General features: G+C 40.3%; 2 protein-coding genes across 7 annotated transcripts in view; both read left to right on the top strand.

Moving 5' to 3' along the window:
- The first annotated feature begins 438 nt into the window (after window positions 1–438).
- Window positions 439–20403, top strand: CASP2 (caspase 2). 6 transcript variants are annotated; one of them, XM_074810584.1, is made up of 11 exons: window positions 439–540; window positions 842–992; window positions 6344–6511; window positions 8237–8312; window positions 9746–9840; window positions 11278–11454; window positions 12617–12745; window positions 13206–13296; window positions 16896–17045; window positions 17137–17246; window positions 18381–20403. In XM_074810584.1, exons 2-11 carry the CDS (start codon window positions 843–845, stop codon window positions 18513–18515), a joined length of 1281 nt encoding a protein of 426 aa, XP_074666685.1. In that variant the 5' UTR covers window positions 439–540; window position 842; the 3' UTR covers window positions 18516–20403. The 6 variants fall into 6 exon arrangements, 4 of the variants coding, with proteins under 4 accessions (XP_074666685.1, XP_074666686.1, XP_074666674.1 ...); XR_012621278.1 differs by lacking the exons at window positions 439–540; window positions 842–992 and adding an exon at window positions 1032–1356 and having other exon boundaries at window positions 18381–19194; window positions 19731–20403; XR_012621279.1 differs by lacking the exons at window positions 439–540; window positions 842–992 and adding exons at window positions 1032–1356; window positions 13411–13472 and having other exon boundaries at window positions 18381–18520.
- The window catches only part of CLCN1 (chloride voltage-gated channel 1), a 68309-nt gene continuing 66048 nt past the window's right edge, over window positions 19760–22020 (top strand). Inside the window, exon 1 of the mRNA XM_074810781.1 lies at window positions 19760–19862. The gene's annotated coding sequence lies outside the window, so the exon portion shown is untranslated. The remainder of the gene's footprint in view (window positions 19863–22020) is intronic.

The following is a 22020-nucleotide window of genomic DNA, read 5'->3' as shown; positions in this document are numbered from 1 at the left end:
CCCTTTCTCCCTTCTAATTACAGAACGTTGAGCCCTTTTTTGACTTCAGCTGAAACGTATGGCAACAAAACACACGTAACAAAAGCTCTGAAAATTAAAAAAAAAACAAAACCAGAACCGGTATGTTTGCAAGGAAAGCTGCGTACCTATTAATTCTGGTTAAAGGCAGAAGCCCTCCCGTTATTGTGACATGCAGGACTGCAACGCCCTCAGTCATAACCTCAACCCCTGTGCTTTCCCTCTGCCCGCCGGGTGCGCGCGCAGAATATCACCACAACCGTGACAGGCCCCGAGCAAGGCCCGCCGCCCGCCCCCCGCTCCCGAGCCCCGGCGGAAGATACGTGACCTAACTGCGCATGCGCGAAACGGGTGGCGGCGGCACCATGTTTTGTTTGGCTTTCGCAAGGGGAGGGGCTGCGGGGCGGGGGCCTTTCCTCGGCCACGTGACCGGAGGCAGCGGGTCTCGCGATTTGACTCGTCGGGGCCGCCGGGAAGGGGTGTGCGTGAGTGTGCGCGCGTGCGCGTTCGGCGGAGCGAGGGGTGAGTGGCGGGAGGGGCGCGCGCTGTTTGGCGGGAGCTGGTCTCAGGGGAGCGCCCCGCGGCCTGCACTGGCCCGCGGCCTGCCGCCGCCTGGCCCGTGCCGCCTCGGGGCTCGGGGGTGGCACGGAGCGCCCCCTTCTCTGCCCATCCCCGGTGGGGTGGGCGGTGGAGGCCTCTTCCGCCCGTTGTCAGGTGGCGGGTGCCCGCGGGGTCGGTCTGCTTCCCCCCCGAGCAGAAAGTTGGGAGGGTGAAGCGTGGCTCCTGCTCCTGAGTTTGGCTTTGGTCTCCCCTCTCCTGCCAGGATGCTGGTGGCGTGCGGCATGCAGCGATGTCACCAGGAAGCGCTAAAGAAGAACCGGGTGATGCTGGCAAAACAGCTGATTTTGAAAGAATTGGCGGAGCATATGATAGAGAAGGATATCATCACCACGGAGATGATGGAAATTATACAGGTATGCAGGTTGTACTCCTCTGCACTGTGAGCTTTAGTTCTAGTTAAGCTCAGTGTCGTTCTTGGCAGTCGCAGCACGATAGAACTCATCTGTGTTTTACCTGCATATTTTAATGTGATTACGTTTGGAGAACATGCAAAGCAGTGTAGGGTTTGCTTGCAACACACAGAATGTAAGCTGCTTTTGGCAATACGGATTTTGTCTGAGATGTACAAAAGTGTTGGCTTGCATGCTGGTATGTAGTTGTGGCAGGCTGTGCTTTGTGAGTCAGGTGGTATCTTCCAGTCCTTTGTTATCATTTTGTGCCTTTTTTTTCGTTTGTAGAAGTAGGAATAATACCTATTTCCACGAGAATACCGTGAAAGTAAGTAAATGAATGTATTATGAACCAGCTTGTTGTGGCACCTTTCACTTAAAGAATTTGTATGTCATATGTGTCTTTGTAAATTGTGTGAAGAACCTTACTATGTGAGCCAAGACTTACTCTCAGCTGATGAATGCCGTTCATGGGTTTTTGATACTTAATCTGAGCAGTGGGTACTGTGAAGAGAAGTCTTTGGAAATAGTTCGGGATTGCTCCCAGAGGTATGGTAATGCACTGAAGACTCTGCAGGATGGAGATACAGGTCTTCAAAGAGAAAGCAAACTGCAAAGAAAAGAACTGAAGGTGCACATCAAGTGCATCTTGGGATGCAAATAAGCAATTGAGGGACTTTTTAGTCTGTTAGTAAGGTTGATGGTCCTGTCATAAGAACAGGTGCTGAAAAATAGAATTATGAGCTCTTTGCTGGGCACCAGTGCAGAAGGTATGAACCTGAGACTGATAAGGTTTTTGAAAGCAGTGAAGAACTAACTTCCTGATGAATTTTGACTCATTATGTGTCAAAGATAATGTGAAATTCCTCATGGGACCTGTCATGGATACCTGTGTGAAGTTGTGGGAGATGCAGGCAGTCTTACCTGAAATAGCTCCAGTCCCTAATGAAAGAGGACAGTGAAAGTCAGAGAATGAATCAAGTACTGATTGTACTGGTTTTGGCTGGGATAGAGTTAATTTCTGAATAGCAGCTTGTATGGGGCTGTGTTTTGGATTTGTAATGAAAACGGTGTTGGTAACACAGGGGTGTTTTAGTTACTACTGAGGAGTGCTTACACAGAGTCAAGGTCTTTTCTGATTCTCACACAGCCCCTCCAGTGAGGAGGCTGGGGGTGCACAAGAAGTTGGGAGGGGACACAGCTGGGACAGCTGACCCAAGGGATATTCTGTACCATACGACATCATGCTCAGCAATAAAAGCTGGGGGAAGAAGAAGAAAGGGTGGAACGTTTGAAGTTAGGCCGTTTGTCTTCCCAAGTAACTTAGGCATGATGGAGCCCTGCTGTCCTGGAGATGGCTTAGCATCTGCCTGCCGATGGGAAGTAGTGAATTAATTCCTTATTTTGCTTACTTGTGTGCACGGCTTTTGCTTTACCTGTTAAACTTACTTTGTCTCAACCCACAAGTTTTTTCACTTTTACCCTTTCGATTCTCCCCACCATCCTGCTGAGGAGGGAGTGACTGAATGGCTGTGTGGTGCTTAGCAGCCAACTGGGAGTTAAACAATGACACTGCTGAAGTATGGGTGGTTAGTAGGGATGTTTAGTTGCTGGCCTGCAGTTAGTCACTGAAGGGGAAGGAAGGGAAGGGGAAGAAAAGGGGCGGGGGGGGGGAAAGGCAGCCCTCTCAAAGGTAGGATAATGTCAGAGAAAATAGTCTTTTTGGCAAAATGCAGCTGTATTTAAGAAGCATTAAACAGACAGAGGGAAAGAAGACTAAGGGAATCTTCCCCTTCAGGTGTAACTGGATAAAAGGAGATGCAACAATACTTAGTAATGGATTATCAGTAAGGACAGAGGTGTATGATAGATAAGCCAGTAATAGCGTAGTGGAAAAAATTGTGCCTAGTCCAACATACACACATAACTAAGAGCTTAAATGTATATAAATAGCAGTAGCAGCTTGAGCAAGAGAACAGAGTGACTTGAACTACTGTTGCAGGGTATGAATCTGGAAATCGCAGCAAAAGAGAAATATGGCAGGGGTAGGAGGAAACCATTCACAACTGGAACAGTAATACTGCAAAAATATGCATTGTACTGGAAGGATAGAAATGAAGGGAACATTTGCAGTACAGTACTAATAACAGTGCTATAGATAAACAAAAAGTAACATGGGTAAAAAAAGAAAAAAATCACCTGAGTCAAAACCACTTTGTCTTACCTTTCATTTTTCTATAATAAGTCTGTGAATTTGTAGTTGTCTTCCACTCTGGTTCAAATATGAACAAAGGTTTTAGAAGAGCTGTTAGGTAGCCTATTCTTGAAAATGTATTGTGATGCATCAGGTACTTTAGTGGAAATAGGAGGAGACAAATGCCGCTGCGTCTGATGATAGAGCGTAGATTTTCCTGGATGCTGTAACTGACTGATTCTGTATATCCCCCTGCTCCCCCAAAAAGTCGGGAAATCAAGAAATTTGGATAAATAGTTATGTTTTAAATGTTCTTGTCTTAAAATCACAACAGTGATACTGGTCCTGTTGGTTTCATTTAAACTAAACAGAAGAATATAGAAAATGGTTCTGGAAACAGGGCGCTTTACTTAAGTAAACTTTTGCATCTAAGGAAAGTGAAATAAACCAAGGAGCTCAGGGAGATAAAGGAAGCATGAAATTTCTTCAGGTATGAGGTGCTAAACCAGTACTGAAACTTTACTACATGTAAGAAAAAGGTGGAGAGGAGGACATTGGAGGAAGAGCCACTGAAGACAGAGGTGGTTGAGCTGGATGAAGACCTCACAAGGAATATGAAGAGTAAGTAAAGAGTTTGTAGGTGTACACTAGAGAAAAATTAATAAGTAGGAGCAGCTTCCTTTGATGTCCAAAGTGGGGAAAGAGAGTAGGAACTGACTGGAATGAATTTAAATTGGGTCACTCAAGAAAGATACTAAACAATTTGAGATTTTTCTCAATGATACATATATATTTTAAAGAAAGAATAAGGAAGAAAGCCCTTGTGTTTACTGTGTAGCAAATATGATGTAAATTATCTAGATGAAGGCCCAGAAGAGAGGGATTTCAAACACAGAACAAAAAAGATAGTGGAAATAAAGTGGGGCAGTGAAAACAGCTGTTTTTAAGATGAAGTCCGAAATCCACTTCATTAATGCCATCTTGTCAGAGGATCTGATGTTCTCCCAGAGCTCTGGGATGGACCTTCAAAACTGCAGATATGATAGCAAGAGCTTTCTCTTGCTTTTTAAACAAGTTCAATACTCTGTATTGTAATCAAAGACTATCAGATTGTGTAGATACAGGGATTTAAATGCTCTGTTTTGATCACTAGACAGTAATGAAGGGATCACTGGCTTTGACAAAGTGAAATAAATTTGACGAGGATGTTTGTCAAATATATATGCTCTCTCCACAGATTCTGCTTGTACATTCAGGCTCAATAAGAAGACTAATACTATGGGATTTTGCCAGGAATTCAGAGTTTATCGTGCAACCAGTTACTGTTATGCAGATTATCAAACTCATCTGTGAGGGTACAAAAATAAATTAAGGATGTATTAGAAAATAAAATGAAAGAAGTCTGTCTTATGAAAGTTTTACTTCTGAATGATTGCTGAACATTATTTAGTATAACCTAAATGTGCTGTTGATGTGGAAGTCACATGAGGAGGTGCAGCACTTTGGGTATTTAAGGAAGCATTAAGGAAGAAGTCTGCCAGAAGCTGACTACTGCACATACAAAGTGCAGAATATGAACATTATGGAAATTTCTGAACTTTTCAGTAAAACTTATGATCCAATTCTTGAGGTCAGCTTGTATTCTTAATTATGATTCATGGTTTAGTCAGAGACTATGAAGACTAAGTGAAGAAGAGCTTGTCATAAACAGCTGCAGGTCTAGTAGAAAGGAAGAAACAATTAATAGGTACTGTAGAATATCAGCTGTCAATTTACTTTATCAGGTAAAATAAAATGCAGTGGGCTTACAGCAAGATATGAGTATATGGAGCTGGTTATCTTCTATGGACTAATGGAGAAGTCTTACCAGGAGAAAGGGGCAAGTATTTTCATACTTGTGGAAGGACACAGGTGAGATATTACTATATGCACTTCTAGTCAACAGTGCTCTGAAAGCTGAGGTTTCCATGGGAATAGGAAAGGGTGCTGCATTATCAAGGGGAAGAGGCCATTGGTGAGGAGCCTGAAAGAAAGTAGCTTGTTTACTGTAGCAAATCTAGACTGATTTATAGAAAGAAGTTTGATAAGTAAGGGGAAGGACAGGAGAACACTGAAGTCAAGGGACATTGTTGATACAAAAATAAATGCTATTAGTCAGTCATGAATGAACATAGATCTGAAATTTCAGAACAGGTTCATAAGCATTGGATCAACAAGATTTTGCAATAACCTTCCAAACAATGTGATAGGACAAAAGCCAAACAGCTTTTAACACCAAGCTTGAAAAAGTTTATGAAAGAAGCCAGATGATGTGAAATCTTTTGTAGCAGAGGATTTACACATGTGACTCAAGGCTTCCTCCAAAAGAAGAGATCTTGGATCTAAGTGGTAATTCAAAAAATATAAGATCAGTTCCATACAATTGATAAAATTTATTTTTGATACCCAGTATTTTAGTATGTGATGTTTTGGTGTGTTTTACATTACACAGGGAAGGCTATTATTGTAGAAAATAAGAAGTTTGTCAGCAAATTCCCTGTTAATATTCTAACACTTAGAACTTCTTGAGAATGTCTTACAGATACATACGTTTAATATTTGATTGTTACTTTTTCTCATATACTACTATATATTGCTTTGTTGGTCTATATGTTACAGTCTATACATATGTAGTGTCTTTTTGGAATTGACTGCATATAATAAGTATTTTACTTAATGCTTTCTGAGGGATTTGCATATCTGCGCATGAGACCATAAACTATTGGGCAGTAATGGAAGCATGTTCTGGACTTCATGTATTCAATGGGGGGAAATAGATACTATTCCAACAGTAACTGGAGTAAAGTTTAATGAGAAGAGGGCATATTACTGTGTGTGTAGTAACATATGAATTGTTGGCTTGCTGTGTTGTCATATACTCTCCCCCTTGAGCTAGTAGGAATAGAGTAGTAGGAGTGAAATCAGCTAGGAAAGACTATAAAAATGGATCTAGCACAGCTAAGCATGGTGATGAAACATTTAGATGAAGTAAAAAAAAATTAGTTGTTCTGAAGTTTCATTGAAAATGAATTGTGTTGGGGTGTTACTTTGAGTGTGGATTTTGTTTTTTCTCTGAATCTAGGCCAAGTCTGGGAGCTTCAGCCAAAATGTGGAATTCCTTGATTTGCTGCCCAAGAGAGGCCCTAATGCCTTCTCAGCCTTCTGTGAAGCTCTACGAGAAACCAAACAGCAGCATCTGGAGACAATGATCTTGAAGACAACATCCAACCTGAGTCATGGGACTGCAAGGGTACAACAGGTTTTTTTAAAAAAAAAAAAAGAGGGATGGATGGACTGGATTTCAGATTGACTTTAGGCACAAAGTGATCTTTTTCAAATGGCGAAAAAACCCCAAAAATTGTTTATGAAGGATAGGATGGGTTTTTGTTGCAAATTGAAACTTGTAGTAGCCTTAGTAAAAGCGGAGGAAAAGGAATTTGGGAAGAACAGAATTTACAGACAGAATTGCAAGATGACAGAGGTTGGAAGGGACCTCTGGAGGTCATCTGGTCCAAAGCCTCTGCTCAAGCAGTGTCACCTTGAGCAGGTTGCCCAGGGCCACATCTAGGTGACTTTTTAATATCTCCAAAGATGGAGGTTCTGTGGCCTCTCTGGGCAGCCTTCTCCCAGTGCTCAGTCACCCTCACAGTAAAAAGGTGTTTCCTGATGTTCAGATGGAGCCTTCTCTGTTTCAGCTGTGCCCGTGGCCTCTAGTCCTGTCACTGGGCACCACTGAAGAGCCTGGTTCTGTCCTCTTTGCACCCTCTCTTCAGGTGTTTATAGGCATTGATAACAGCCCACTGAGCCTTCTTTGCTCCAGGCTGAACAGTCCCAGCTCTCTCAGCTTTTCCTCATATGTGAGGTGCTCCAGTCCCTTCATCATCTTTGTGGCCTGTTGTTGGCCTCTCTCCAGTATGTTGATGTCTGTCTTCTACTGGGGAGCCCAGAACTGGACACAGGACTGCAGATGCAGCCTTGCCAGAGCTGAGCAGAGGAGAAGGGTCACCTCCCTTGACCTGATGGCAACATTCCTCCTAATGCAGCCCAGGATACCATTAGCCTTGTTTGCAATAAAGGCACGTTGCTGTCTCCTGTTCAACTTGGTGTCCACCAGGTCCCCCAGGACATTTTCTGCCAAGCTGTTTCCCAGCTGGTTGACCCTCAGCATATATTGGTGCATGGAGTTGCTCCTCCCCAGGTGCAGCACTCTGCACTTCCCCTTGTTGAACTTCACAAGGTTCCTGGATGTTCTTATATCCAACATGTTCTTCATGGATGTGTCTCAAGAACCCAAAAGCTGCAAAGAAAATATTTTTCTCTGAAATCTTTTAGCGTTCGATGATTCTGAGTAGAAAGCTACTAAAAGCTAGACTTGTCTGTTGAGGAGAGAGGGACTTTTCTTTATTTTGTTATTTTTACTTCATTCTATCTACATTTGTTAGCATTGGATTAAAGGAAGAATTTAGCAAAGATTCAATAGTCTTAGTGTATTGACAAGGACAGAAACTTGCAGTAAACATATTTCATACAAAGGAAGGAAGACCAGATATTTTTGAAGAGAGATGTTCCCTTATTAAAATGTAGAATTTATTAGACTACCCTTTCTATTTTTTTGTTTTCAGTTGTGCTTTGCTATACAAACAATGAAATCTTGAAAGCAAAGAAAAAGATAGGAATCACTGGACAAATCAATTTTTGGCAAAAACAAGGAGGACAAGATGACTGCTGTAAGGTTTCCAAACTGGGAATTTTGGTAGAAGTGGAGATGAGCAAAGAAGGGAAGGAATTTTGCATTGAGAGAAAATGCTGCCATCTTGTCAGGATGTTTCATTTGGATGTGAACAATTTTTAAGTCATATATATGTGTATGTAAACGCATGTATCTTTGTTCCATGATTCTCTACAGTACAGGCTTGTAGATTAAAAAATAGCTAGTTTATGCTACTTTTTCATGGTTTTATTGTATGTCTTGTAGCTTGAACACTGTTATGGATCAAATCTTCCATTCCCTGCCAGTGAGTTGTGTAATTCAAAGAGACCACGCTGGACTGGTGAGTCACACATGACGTTGTAAATACTTCATTTGCTATCTGGTTGGTTGCTTCTAATTTCTTAATATTCTCTTAATTCAGTTCTAGAAATAAGCTCACCACCACTTTGATCATTCAAGGAATACAAACTTGACAGTGAACCGACTAAATTATGATCAGATGCAGGAGGCAGAATTAGGCTAGAAAATGACAGTGAAATAGCATACTGGAAGAGAGAACTCAATCAGTTCCTAGTCAGCTTCAGTTATTCTTACAGGAATTTTGGTTGCTTAAACAGTACATGTCAGTAAAATGTTAGATTCTGCAAAGATTTTCTTCTTTAAGGTTTGTAATAGAGTTTAGTTGAACTAAAACTGAGAAGATACTGATTTTTGGACAGTATTCTTTAACTTAGACTTCCTTCTTAGCAAATAAATTTAAGTACAAGGCCTTATATATGTTACATGGGCCCAACAGATTTCTGTAGCTTCTGTCGAGTGCAGCAAATCATCTTTTCTATAGCAAGCATTTGTGACTTAGATCAGGGAACTAGTTGGGATGAATCTTCTTGGTAGTTTTTATGTTGCCTCTGGTAATGCCTGGAGTACTCATGTTCCCTAACTGCAGCTTGAACTGTGTACTGGTTACTGGGAGCTCTCTCTGGTGTTAAAGAACAAGTGATTTTGAAGGATTTTTTCATTTAGGTGGAAAGGTTTTAGGGTTGGGTTGTCTTGGTTTTTTAGAGCATATGTTCCTTCAACTAGGGAAGCCATGCCTCAAAAGGCTGAAAAAGGATTTCAAAGGACATCATGAATGTCATTAGCTCTGTTTCTTCAGGATAGGGGAGTGAGTGTTTGTCTGCGAATGACAAATAATTGATTATGATTCACCCCATCTGCTGTTATCTAGAGGAAGGGGTTGTTCAGAGGCAGATAAGTAAGAGGGCATTGTACTTTATGGAAGTTAGAAATGTCTAGTTTGATCACTTATGCATGTGTTCAGCAAAAAATAAATAATTGTATCCAGTGAGCATGGGAGGCCTTTTATGAAAGGAAAAGCACTATTCTATTTGAATATTTCTAGCTATTTTGTCAGCCTAACTGTGAACATACTGTACAAAAAGACAGAAAGCACACAGCTCTAATTTTAGGTAAGAATTCTGTTTTCATCTCTGTAGAACCAAATTTACTAGACCTTAGGAAAGTATCATCCACATACAAGACAAAAAAGTTGCTAATTAAAATTATAAAGAAATAAGAATACCATTCCAGTACTTTTTCTTTCTTCTCCTATGTTTGATTATGTCTGAAGTCCCTGATCAAGGAAGATTTTTAGAGGTATGAATAGCATAGTACAGGAATATGACTAAGACAACATAGTTCAGAATTTGTAAGCTACTACCTTAGTGCAGAGGCTTTGTAGTGGGGATTTTTTTTATTGTTTGTTTTGCACAGAACCAGTGGAACATTCCTTGGATAATGGAGATGGTCTGCCAATTCCTCCAGTGAAGTACTGCTCTCCTGAATTTTATCGTGATCATCAGCACTTGGTAAGTAGTTGACAGAGAAAATCTCCTTAAGATGTGAAAGAGGTGAGGTGTTTGGATATATCAACTGAACACGTGCTACTTAAAACTGAGTTGAAACACATTCTTCATTGGGATGTGGATCAGAGTTGTGCTATTTGTGTAACTGAAAGGTGTTACCAGTCATGTTCAATTTGATGTAGTTCTTATTTACAAGTGAAAAAATTATGGCTAGTTCTGTAACTACAAATCTCTGCCTCTGGTTTTTGGTCACGATGATCTTCGTGAAATGCCTTCTGTTTTGTTGCTCTGTGTAAGCTGTCAGTATTATTGCCTCCTGTTTATTTGTCTGCATCCTCATCTCCTGTGTGATGGCACACCCTGCAAATGACTGTAAAATACTAGAACTGTGTTAATGGCTGCTTTAATTGCCAACTGTACCCAGAAGTACAGCCTTCTTTGGCTCAAGAACCAGATCATGATTCTGTGCTGATAGTATTGTGTAGGACAACCTGAATTTCTAATCTGCAGCATTTGAAGTAGGCAGTCTAATTACTTTTTGTTTATTCTATTTGTAAAGCATAGATTGTGGTGGGGCAGACGCTTTAGTAGTTACACAGTGTGCTAACACTTAACACTGTCACAGGCTCTGTGTACAGCAAAACAGATTTATTTTTATTTTAAACTGTCTATTGGGGAGACCTAATTAGGTAGCGTCAGTGTGACCCTGACTTGGTTCCTTTTACAGCTGTGCCTTGATACACCTAATTTGATATGCTCCTTTGGTATTAAATTTTACTTCCAATTTACAGGAGTGTTAGTAACTGATTTACTGTTGATTTGTTGTTGTTAGAGTGGGAGGGTCAGAGAGGGAACTTAATTTGAAGACACCCCTTTTAAATTAGTTCTTTCCCTGTTGACCTTTGGCCGCATAACTTTCAGGATCCGTGACTGACAGCCCCTTCCTGTTACAGTTGCACTCACATGCTATTTTACATCTCTGTCTGCTTCCAACAGCAATTAAGAAATGTTAGTGAGATTTTACATAGTGTTGTTCTAAGGCCTTTGATGGAGATGACAGAAATATATGGGGCCGTGCTGGGATGAGGGTGGGGAAAGGGAAAAAAGCCAGCAAGGCCTAATTCACAGTTTGAAATGGGTAAGCTGTGTTTCTTTTAAAATGAGGAATAAGGCAAGCTAGTATAACATCTTAATAAATGTTGTAGGATCATCAGTTGTGGAGACTTGCAAATACAGTTATTTTTGGGACCCACTGCAATACAAACATTTGTTTTATTTATTTAAAAAAGCCCACAACCCCTTCAAAAATTTGACCTCTACTGTTTTTTTGCTCTCAATCAAGAAATCCTGCATATTGTATCAAGTTGGCAGGTTGAGATTGCTTTTCTACTCTATTTCCTTGTGTAGTCTAAATTTACCAATTTTAAATCTTCTTTTCAGGCATATAAACTGATATCAGAGCCCCGAGGCTTAGCACTTATTCTCAGCAATGTCCATTTCAGCAGTGAGAAGGACTTGGAATACCGCGCAGGGGGAGATGTGGACTGTACTTCCCTGGAGATGCTTTTCAAGCATCTTGGGTATCAAGTGACTGTCTGTCATGATCAAACTGCACGGGTAAGGGGGATGGATCCCAGTACTTCATATCCAGTATGGATGAGAGTTTGTAAGTGTTATATAAACGTCTTAAGAGGTTCCCTTTGTTGTAACTAAGCTGGAACAGGAAGATGCGAACGGTCACTTATGAATAGAAAATAAGGCTAAATGGGATGATGTCTGCTCACATACTGATAAATTTGAAGAAGCTTGGAAGGCAGAGGACTTACGACAGAAAGTAGGATCACAAAGGGACTACAAGAGGTACTATTCTAGCCTGACTCTAGTGAAAGGGGCAAGAATTTCTAGACCACACCTGGCATGTGTGTTAAAACCACAAATTAGTAAAGTCTGCAATTTATCTAGACTTTTCCAGTGTTCTGCTATCCTAGAAGTTAAATTTTACAAATATTTGACCTAGTCTTGCAATTTTAAGTGATGTTTTCATGTCCTTTCACTGATGGAGTCAATTGCCATCCTATTTATCAGTCTTCTAGTGTCTTTGTAGTTAAGTTCCACTCTTTCACTCTTTGCTTTGCTAGAGAAGTGGCCGTGCTTGACTTGAGAAAATTGGTAATGTTCCACAACTAAATCAAGCCACTCTCTTTTCCCTGGGAATGCAGTTGCTGCCTTCTCCAGCCTCATTTCTTCTTATTCCTTTTAATGAAACCAAGTGATACAGAATGTGTTAGTGTGTTTTATTAAAGAAGACAACTTTTTGCAACATCAAAGTAAGGCTTTTGCACCTGCCATGTTGTCAGAGTTCCTAAAGTTTGTAAACTGTTACCGTGTTTTGATCTTTAGGTTTGAATGCCTGAAGTACCAGAGTATGTATCTGTTAAATTGCTCCAATATCCCAGCCAGATTCAAGTGTCAGTGTAAAACCCAATAAAATATCAGTTGGTTTCTCCTACGTTAAATCCATGTGGACCAACTCAAGATACTTGCTGCACCCCCCTGTTGGCCTAAGTGATTCCTACTTCACAATGTTATACTTAGGACTGAATATTACATAACATTTTGCTGTTCTTTTATGGACATGTCTTTTGTCTTGTAAATTTGACGTATGTAAGGTTTATTTCACAACAGGAGGATCATTTGTATTTTTCCCAGTATATTGGGCCATTTCCCCTGTGCAAGTCTGGAAAGCATTAAACATTTCTTTATTTATTCTCTCTTCCAGGAGATGCAGAATGCATTGGAGAGGTTCTCTAAGCTGCCAGGTCATCGGGATGTGGATTCCTGCATTGTCGCTTTGCTTTCTCACGGTGTGGAGGGTGGGGTTTACGGCAGTGATGGCAAACTACTACAGGTATATTGCTGTGTCCTGATGTGGTGTTGTAGGTTATCTCTTGGAAAGTATCAATGGAAAGAGGGAAAAGAATTTAAAAAAAAATAAAAAGAAGTGATGGGAGACTGAAAATTCACATTTTTTAAAAAGGAAAAACTAAGTTCTTGTGGGAAGAAAAGGGCAGGGGGCTGTCTATGGGAGGTCTGTAGGATAAAGAATGGCATAGAAATAGGGCAAGTAGGGAAAGTTATTTCATTCTCTCTTCCTGTACAAGTACTAGGTAGAGTGCATGAACTCTGACTAGTAGGAGCTGAGGGAGAGGGTAGGAAAGGTATGTGTTTGTCACGTGGTGAGTTTGGAGCTAAAGGAGAAAATATCAAGACTGGTGAGGTAATGACCAAAATACAGGGAAACAAGGCAAGACTGGGTTTGGCTCACAGAAGGCTGCAAAGAAGAATATTTATCTTCTTTCTTCTCTCAGTTGCAGGAGGCTTTCCGGCTCTTTGATAATGCAAACTGTCCAAATCTCCAGAATAAGCCCAAAATGTTCTTTATTCAGGCCTGCCGGGGAGGTGAGTGCCCAAATACTGAAAGCCATGTATTGGGCATGCCATTAAGGCTCATCTTACTCACAGACACACCCTCACATTCAACTTGCTGTCAACTCTCGTCTTTGCTTCTCTCAGGTGTAAGTGGAACCCATATTCACCTCCCTCTGCCCTGCTGCTGCCACTGCATCTGTTGCTCTGTAAGTGTCTTTTGCTCTGCATGGGGTGTGTGCATTGACTTGCAGACCCCAGAGCACCTTAATGATACCAAACTTTTATCACATCCCACTCGTATGTTGAGGCTTTCTCGCTTTGCCTGCAGTAGGGGGAGTGGGGCATATGGTGCATCAAATTGCAGCACAGCATGGAGTGGTACACTAGCAATGGAGTCCTGTCTGAGGTCCTGTCTTTCTCTTGATCCTGGATGTGTTATGTCTCTTGTGCTGTTGTCTCTTGAGCTATCAAAGTTGGATCAAAGTCTTTTTTTGTCTTTGTCTTTTTTCTTTTTCCCCTTTACCCTATCCTGTTTTCAACCTCCAAATGACCTTTCCTTACACCCTCTTCCACATACTACTGTAGAATTTTTACATACTATTGTACAGAATTCTTTTCTTGATTCTCATAGACTTGTTTTTTTCCACTCTTTCTGTTCCTTTTTTTTGAAATTGTGCTATTCATTTTCTCTCCTTTTGTAACTAAACACACATCTGTAAGTACATACCTTTCAGATCTGCTAATCACCAAGTTTTTCACTAAAGTATTTGGACTTTTTGATATCACTGTGAAACTGTGGATACTCTAACGCAAAGTTCTGTCTTAGAAAGCTTTGTTTTCTCTGTTGTGATAGAGATGTTCTAGTGTGTATGCTTTTCTCCCTTCTTTTCCCTCGTTCCTTGCAATTGTCTCCCTTCTTTTTCATTTTTAGCAGAGCTTTATAGTTTGTCCTCTAGCCAAGAGGATGTTTCATTCACCTGTTACCTACTTGTGTTCAATCCCAGTGAGGAGAAAAACTTAGTCACATGAAGTATTTTGGTGATCAGAAATATATGATCCTTCTAAGCATTTGGAAATATTGTAATGTGTGTGTTTACAATATGAATTGAATGTGATTGCTTTTCTTATGTTATTGAATCTTTAGATACTCTTGAACAAACATGAAAATGCAGACTCATAACACTGTGGAAATAAGTGTAATAAGCCAAAGCTTTGCAGCTGACTTTATTAGGTAATTAGGTTTATTTGACTGTAAGGTTACCATAATGGGTCTGTTCACATCAATGAATCAGGCTTGGCCTTCCTATTCCCAAAAAGGTATCAGTTAAGAAGGAGTGGTAGGCTCATTATGCAAAATGCTGTAGAACTGGGATACTGCAATAGGCAAAGGATTGAGACTTGAGCAAATGAAAAGTAAAAAAATCTTTTCTCAATTTAAAAAAAAAGCCAAAATCTACTTTTTTTTAACCTCTCTTTTAAATCTTTATTATTAGCTGGAGGGGAAAGCTAGTTACAGAGTAATTGAGCTGTCAACAAATAGGTGTACCTTTTCATGTTAGCATTCAAAGATTAGACTAGCCAATACAAATTTTTTTCAAAAGCAGCATTTAAAAGACTGTATAAATAGTGTGGACAACTTTAGATTAGTAGTCAATCTCTCTGTTGAAACAAAATGAGAAATGAATAGGTTATTCTTTTTCCCTACATTTATGTAATAGGCCTTATCTATCTTCTATTAATGACACACTAAAAAATGTAGATAAAGAGGAGTTGGTACTGTCGTCTTAATTTCCAAAGGGTCTTTGGCAGAAGTCTACTAAAGAATTGAAATAGTCCACCTACAGTCACGGATTAAAAACCAGTGGCAACAGAAACCAATGGGAAAAGACAAATAGATTTCAGTATGACATAAAATCACACTTTGAAGCTGCGTAACATCTGTGTTTAATATAGTAGTTGATCCAGAAGAGTGAAGAACTGTGGTAAATAATGACAAATAGGTAGCTAGCAGTTATTTAAATCAGATGGGAAAATTGCTATCTGGGAGCTTCAGTAAAATTTAAACAGACTTAATCAAGCTGGGTGGCAGTGATTGGTGATGTAAATTAGAGGTTAAGTATGCAGAGGAATATCCTGATAGGGTTAGTGCTTTACACTTTTTAGTTCTGTTGGTAAGTTGACTGGGATGGTGTTTGAAGACAAATGCATGAGGAAGACATCTAATTCTGAAGCTTTAATCAAAAAGGTTTTGACTTTATGTATTATGGGGTGACAACCCGTCTTATCTGAAATAGCATACACTGTGAACAGTACACTAAATTTTTAAGAAGATACAGAATTAAAAGGATTTGGAGAAGTGTGATAAGACATGAAAAAATGCGGTTAAAAGTGGAAAAATTTGCATTGCTACCTTAAAGAGATGATGAAGGAACTTGATGGAAATAAACATGAAATTTTGAGCTATGGAGCCTTAATTATAGGGTATATCTATCCTGTCAGACAATCACACCCTTCCCACTGCTGCTTGGAGGAAAACAACAACGTTGCTGACTTATGAACTGACCATTACCTATGCATAATTATGAGATGCCTTCAGTGCCACTGCCTGTAAAAGTGTTAGAAATCCAAATGCATTTCTTAGGCATGACCTGGCAACAAAAACCTAGAGCTGTCATAACAGGAGGGCCTCTGAAGTGGACACTTGTGCCTCCTAAGACTAGCGTCTACTTACTAGGAAGTAAGTAGAATAGTAGATTCTCATTTTACAACAAAAGGGCAAAATTATATAGAAAACCTGTAAAATGTAGTTTTACTTTTCCTACAGCATAGCTGGACTATTAAAGTTACTGCCACTAAGCAGTTAGTCTATATTACAGTGAAAACTCTGCATCATGTAAACAAGCAATTGAGAATATGTACACTTGTCATAATACATACTAATGAGTCCTGGAAAGGGCATTAAATGTTCTCCAGGTTATAAACTAATCTTCATGTACTCAAGTTCTTTCTCTTGTCTTTGGGGTCAAATTATTTTGCATTTTACTATTGCACAATTTATGCTTTTAATTGAAACAAGTGATATTATAGTCAGGATTTAGAACTGGGGGAGATATTTGGCCCATGTTTTCTGGATGTCTTGGAGGCAGACCTTAGCCACTAAAATTATAACTCTCATTTTGAGTTCTGCAAAAAGTAGGTAGTTAGCATTGCAAACTAGACTAGACATTTTTGGACATTTCTAAGGTAGGTAAAAGTGGAAAATAGAAACTTTTAGAGCTAGGCATCAGATCCTACTGTGCATGGTGAAGAACTGTCAGAAAGTTCTTTGCTTTCCAAATATCCCATGATTGCATAGGAAAGAAGAGGGGGGGGGGGAAAATCAGTTGGCATGCGGACTAACAGTCATATTAGGTTGAGTAGGTTCAGCACTTATTGGTATATGCATTAGTTTGTGCAGAAGAACTTTCAGATGAGTTTTAAAAACAGCTGACAAAGCTTAAAGTTCGTGCAAAAGCTTTCTGCTTGACAGAAGGCGTGGCATTGCTGACCAAAGCCCAAAGCTAAAGAAGTACAGGAAAACTATATCCAGTAATTCATGATAATTTCTTCTTTTTCCTCCCCCCACCCAGATGAGACAGACCGGGGAGTGGATCAAAGAGATGGGAAAGAATGGTCAGATTCCCCAGGCTGTGAGGAAAGTGATGCAAACAAGGAAGAAAATCTCAAGCTGCGTCTCCCTACATGCTCTGATATGATCTGTGGATATGCTTGTCTGAAAGGTATGGAGGGGAGGCCCTAAGTGTTGGGGCATAAGGAGGTTTTATTTGTCTGTGTTCCCCAGAAACTTCATCTTACACACTTTCTTCTCAGGCACTGCGGCCATGCGGAACACCAAGCGTGGATCCTGGTATATCGAGGCTCTCACCGCTGTGTTTGCAGAGGACTCCCGAGACACTCATGTGGCTGACATGTTGGTGAAGGTGAGCTGGAGTGTCTTTCTTCTCCCACACTTCACAGAACCACAGAATCATCTCGGTTGGAAAAGACCTTGAAGATCCTCCACTCCAACCATTAACCTCACACTGACCGTTCTCAACTCCACCAGATCCTTCAGCGCTGGGTCAACCCAACTCTTCAACCCCTCCAGGGATGGGGACTCCACCACCTCCCTGAGCAGCCCATTCCAACGCCCAACAACCCCTTCTGGAAAGAAATACTTCCTAAGAGCCAGTCTAACCCTGCCCTGGTGCAGCTTGAGGCCATTCCCTCTTGTCCTATGGCTTGTTCCTTGGTTCAAGAGACTCATCCCCCCTCTCTGCACCCTCCTTTCAGGGAGTTGTAGAGGGCGATGAGGTCTCCCCTCAGCCTCCTCTTCTCCAGACTAAACCCCCCCAGTTCCCTCAGCCACTCCCCATCAGACCTGTGCTCCAGACCCTGCACCAGCTTCGTTGCCCTTCTCTGGACACGCTCGAGTCATTCAATGTCCTTTTTGTAGCGAGAGGCCTGAAACTGAACCCAGTCATTGAGGTGCGACTTACCTGGTTTCTGAAGAGCCTTCCAGTGCTTAAAATTGTTAGGATTAATCTCTATCAAAGTGATTGTTCTTGCCTTTTTCATAGCAAAATTATTACTACTTTCCCCATTTTTGTGTGTACGTGTGTATACATATATATACACACACAGTTTCACAGCAGTTTAACCAAAGTAAAAATGTTGTTTCTTTGACTCCTTCCATTTCACTTGTGCAGGCTCATGGTGAACTTACGAGAAGAATTAATCTGGCTTGTCAAGAATTACTTTTTTTCTATAGAAATAGCTTTTCTTTCAGGTGGATTCATTCCCTGAACTGCTTACCACATAGCTGCACAAGCACTTGCACTCACGTAAGGTAAAGATTAAGAAAATGGGGGAAGAGGGAGTGAAGACAGCAGTGTGACCACGGCAACAAGCTGCTGTGGAACTGCACCCCAGTTCTTTATCCTCCTTATAATATAGAAAGACAATACATAGGGGACTACTTAATAAGATAAACTATGAGTACAGAAAGCAATGACGTTTTTATTCTGTCGTCTTAATCCTTCCAGTCATTTTATTTTTTTTAATTTCACATCCAGGTGAACAGGCAAATCAAACAACGAGAAGGTTATGCCCCAGGCACAGAATTTCACCGCTGCAAGGAAATGTCAGAGTATTGTAGCACGCTCTGTCGGGACCTTTACCTGTTTCCTGGCTATCTGCCAGGAAAATAACCCTGCCAGCTCTGTTGGAAGACAGATACTGCCAAAGCTCAACTTTGAGTATGGATGTCTACGTTTATGGACTGTGACATCACATGCACAAGCAAGGAATGCTTGTTTATATCCAGCCAGTCTAATTCTTGATGTCGTCTTCTAAAATAATCTGGCAACTCTCTTTGTAATCTGATTCAGTTCAGGGTTTAAAATTCTAATATCCTGACTTATTCCATACGGTCAGAAATTGATGAACAGAGGATCAGCACTGGAAATGGGAAGAAGTGGGAACATCCTTTGGAAGGAGACATAAGGACATTTGTCAGCAAAGTGAATGTGGAAAGGGAAACAGACTATTCATATAACTTTTAAAAAGGTTAAGCCTTTCTGAAAGGAAAATTATAAAATGCTACTTATGCTTGTATCTTAAATTTTTTAAATACTTTCTGTCTGGTTCTTCATGCAGGACAATCAGCTCCTGTTTGCATTAGAAAAGAGCTCCCTTGTGAAAGAGAATCCTTACCGTCTCTAAAATGGAAGGTTATTGTTTTCAGTACTTGACACTTTCCTATCCATCTTGATCCCTTAAAAGTCTATTTTTGCACGTTTCTTCTGTAGCCAAATTATCAAGAGAACTACAAAATATCCAAGGTTATCAACAAAGCAAGTAGAGATCCAGGATTTCTCATACAGACAGGTAAGCCTCCATAAACTGCCCCAGATACAGTTTTGAATCTAGAATTTCTAGATTAGCTCCCCTTAGTCCCAAGAGTGAACAACTGTATGGAATATTACTTTTGAGGAATTTGTTTGGCATAGTACCTGTGTGTCACAGGCATAGCATTCAATCCACCAACTTCTCAGGAGTCTATAAACTGCACTGTAAAACTGAATCCCCAAAACCCTACAGCCTTGTACAAAAGGATCTTTTGTCTTTTTTTAATTAACAAAAATATTCAGGGCAGCTCTTTACAGTCTAAGCGTTTTTTGCTTGGTTTATTTATCACTGCCATTTGTTTCCCTTTTAAATGAAAGGGAAGATTTTCACATTACTACCCTGTTCTGTGAGTTTTCTGTCTTCAGCCATGATCATTTAAAGTTCTTTATTTAGCTAATATTTGCAAAGTTTTGTTTTAACTGATCAATAAGAAAAGTTGTGGCATAATCAATCAGTTATTTTGGAAATTTCCTACACAGTCTCTTCATGTTCTGATTTCTCTTGCTTGTGTCCAGATGCAGTTACTCCCGTTTGATGTGATATGGGAGATGGGCATTGTTCTCTTTTTGTGGTAGAGCCTAAATCCTGATAAACTGGGTTACATATGGACTACAGTCTGTTCACTGTTCAGTCTCAGTCCTCGCATAGTAAGTTGGCATAGTTCCTGGCTTTTTAATGTAAATGTGACTTTTTATATGTTTTAATATTTTAAAATATTTTTTCAAGATAGACTTATGAATAGGAACCACAGAGGGATATGGAGGGAGGCTGGAAAATTAGGCATGTGCTTTTTCTTTTTTTTTTTATTGTCCTGCCTAGGAAAATGAAGGCTGTTTCCTCCAGCTGACAAAGATGCAGCATTAACATGCATCTTGCACTTATCTTACACACAAGGTGATTAAACAGAACAAGGATCACACTTGCCAATTGGTGCCTTACTCTGAAGTTTAAGATACCAGTTTAGGGGCTGTTGTACCTCCCGGGAGTATAAACACTTTCTTCTTGAGTGCTCCCTATTTGAAAAGGTGCAATATTTTAAGATCCATATATTGATGAAGCAGTCCACTCTGGATTAGATTTCTGTAGGATTACATCAAGTTGCATCATCACTGCCACTTTCTTATATTTTTTGTATACTTGTATTTTACTGCCTTGCAATGTCAAAATAAAGAATTCTTGTTTGATTAATATGTGCAGTATCTTCCACTTGTGGAGTTATGCCTTTGTACAGAAATGGAGATTCTATATAAAGAGAATTTTGCATAATTTTTTGAGATAGTACCTTCCGAGGTGCTTTTGAACTCTCGGGCAGAAGCCTGCTACTTGCTAGCTGCAACCAGTATGGGCTGCTTGTAAATTTTGGTAGCACCTGAAATACACAAAATTTAATACATCAGTAAAGAGATATGAGGCAGAACCACCAAGTAGGAGGCCAGGTTGGACAGGGCTTTGGGCAACCTGGGCTAGTGGAAGGTGTCCCTGCCCATGGCAGGGGAGTTGGAACTAGATGATCTTTAAGGTCCCTTCCAACTCAAACCATTCTGATTGCGTTGTGTTTCAGCACATAAAATATTTAGACTGGGAAAATTGTGGGCTTGGTGTTCTTGAAGGAAGAGTTGGTGCCAAAATGAAGGGTTCCTGAAAAAAACCAGGAAGGGCCCAGAAAGAAAGTGAAGATACCAGCTAGAGAAGAGATCCTGGAAGTGCAGGAAAATCCAGGTGATCAAAGGGCTGCATGGGAATGAATGCCAGGGGCTGCCCAGAGGCTTTGACCTGTAATGCTCAAGACTGGTAACTGGGCCCCAGCTGTACAGCACAGAACCAGCATGACTTTTCCCCCAACCTTCACAGACCAGCAACAATCTCAGTGTGAATGCACGTGGGAGAAAGCCAGTGAGTGAGTGTGAAATAAGAAGGTAAATAATCCCCAGTGTCCAGACCCACTAGAGGTTACCATTTATTCTGTCTCATCTGTGACACTTAGAAGGGTGTTTTCTGTCTTCTAAAGTCTCTTTTTATTGAAAGAGTACACTGTTTTTTCCATAATACCAAATTCTGGCACAGGAAATCTAGTAGTAATATTAGCAGTGGAATTACCAAGGTCTACCGGTACAGAAAGTGTTTCTAGTAGTCCAGATGATGAAGCAGGCCAGAAGATGAAGTCTACAGATGTTTGTATTTTCAGGGAAGTAAGTTTTGAGCTACTACTGTAGTTTAAGGAATGACTAATAGCTAGAATAGCTGATATAGTAGGAAAGTGCTAACCAAGGCACTTTTTGGCATGAAACCAAAAGAATAATAAGGTCAAAAGTTTTGTTTTGTGGTACAGGGAGTGAAAACAGTGAATGTGATGTAGACAGGGTATTTTACAAATCTTGAGCAGAATTAAACTCATTGTACTTATTAATAGAACAGTTTGGTAAATGAATACAATTGTAGTAATTCTAAACTGGTTTTGTTTCCCCATTTGCCATTATGAAAATGGATAGATACTCAAAGAATTTGACTATGTAAAAATAGTCATTAATCTCCTTAAAAATTGGGAGGAACAGAATGGCATTGGAAGAGGGAAAGCTTTTCAAAACAGCAAAAGATTTGGCTAAACATCTATAAAATGTCTTATAAAATAAAATTTATGCCAGGCTGAGACTCCTAACATACACTGTGTTGTGCAATGTGTTCTTGCCCTTGTCTTCAGGGTGTGAGAATTCTTTGCAACATCACAACACTAAGTTATTAAGTTAGGAAAAGGAAATGCAAGAAAAGAGGATATTGTTATGTAATTGATCATGTTCATTACGTTGT

Source organism: Strix aluco, chromosome 2 (assembly GCF_031877795.1).
Source record: "Strix aluco isolate bStrAlu1 chromosome 2, bStrAlu1.hap1, whole genome shotgun sequence".
In the NCBI taxonomy this organism is placed as follows: Eukaryota; Metazoa; Chordata; class Aves; order Strigiformes; family Strigidae; genus Strix; species Strix aluco.
The sequence above is the reverse complement of the archived record's forward strand: the minus strand, read 5'-3'. Positions and strand labels throughout refer to the sequence as shown.

Bases quoted from the DNA above. Each gene is read 5' to 3' on its own strand.
- CASP2 (XM_074810573.1), top strand. From the start codon at position 1,126: ATGCAAAGCAGTGTAGGGTTTGCTTGCAACACACAGAATGTAAGCTGC. The intron at 1,357-6,343 runs GTAAGTAAATGA...CTCTGAATCTAG, and splicing joins TCCACGAGAATACCGTGAAA to GCCAAGTCTGGGAGCTTCAG. The intron at 9,841-11,277 runs GTAAGTAGTTGA...TCTTCTTTTCAG, and splicing joins ATCGTGATCATCAGCACTTG to GCATATAAACTGATATCAGA.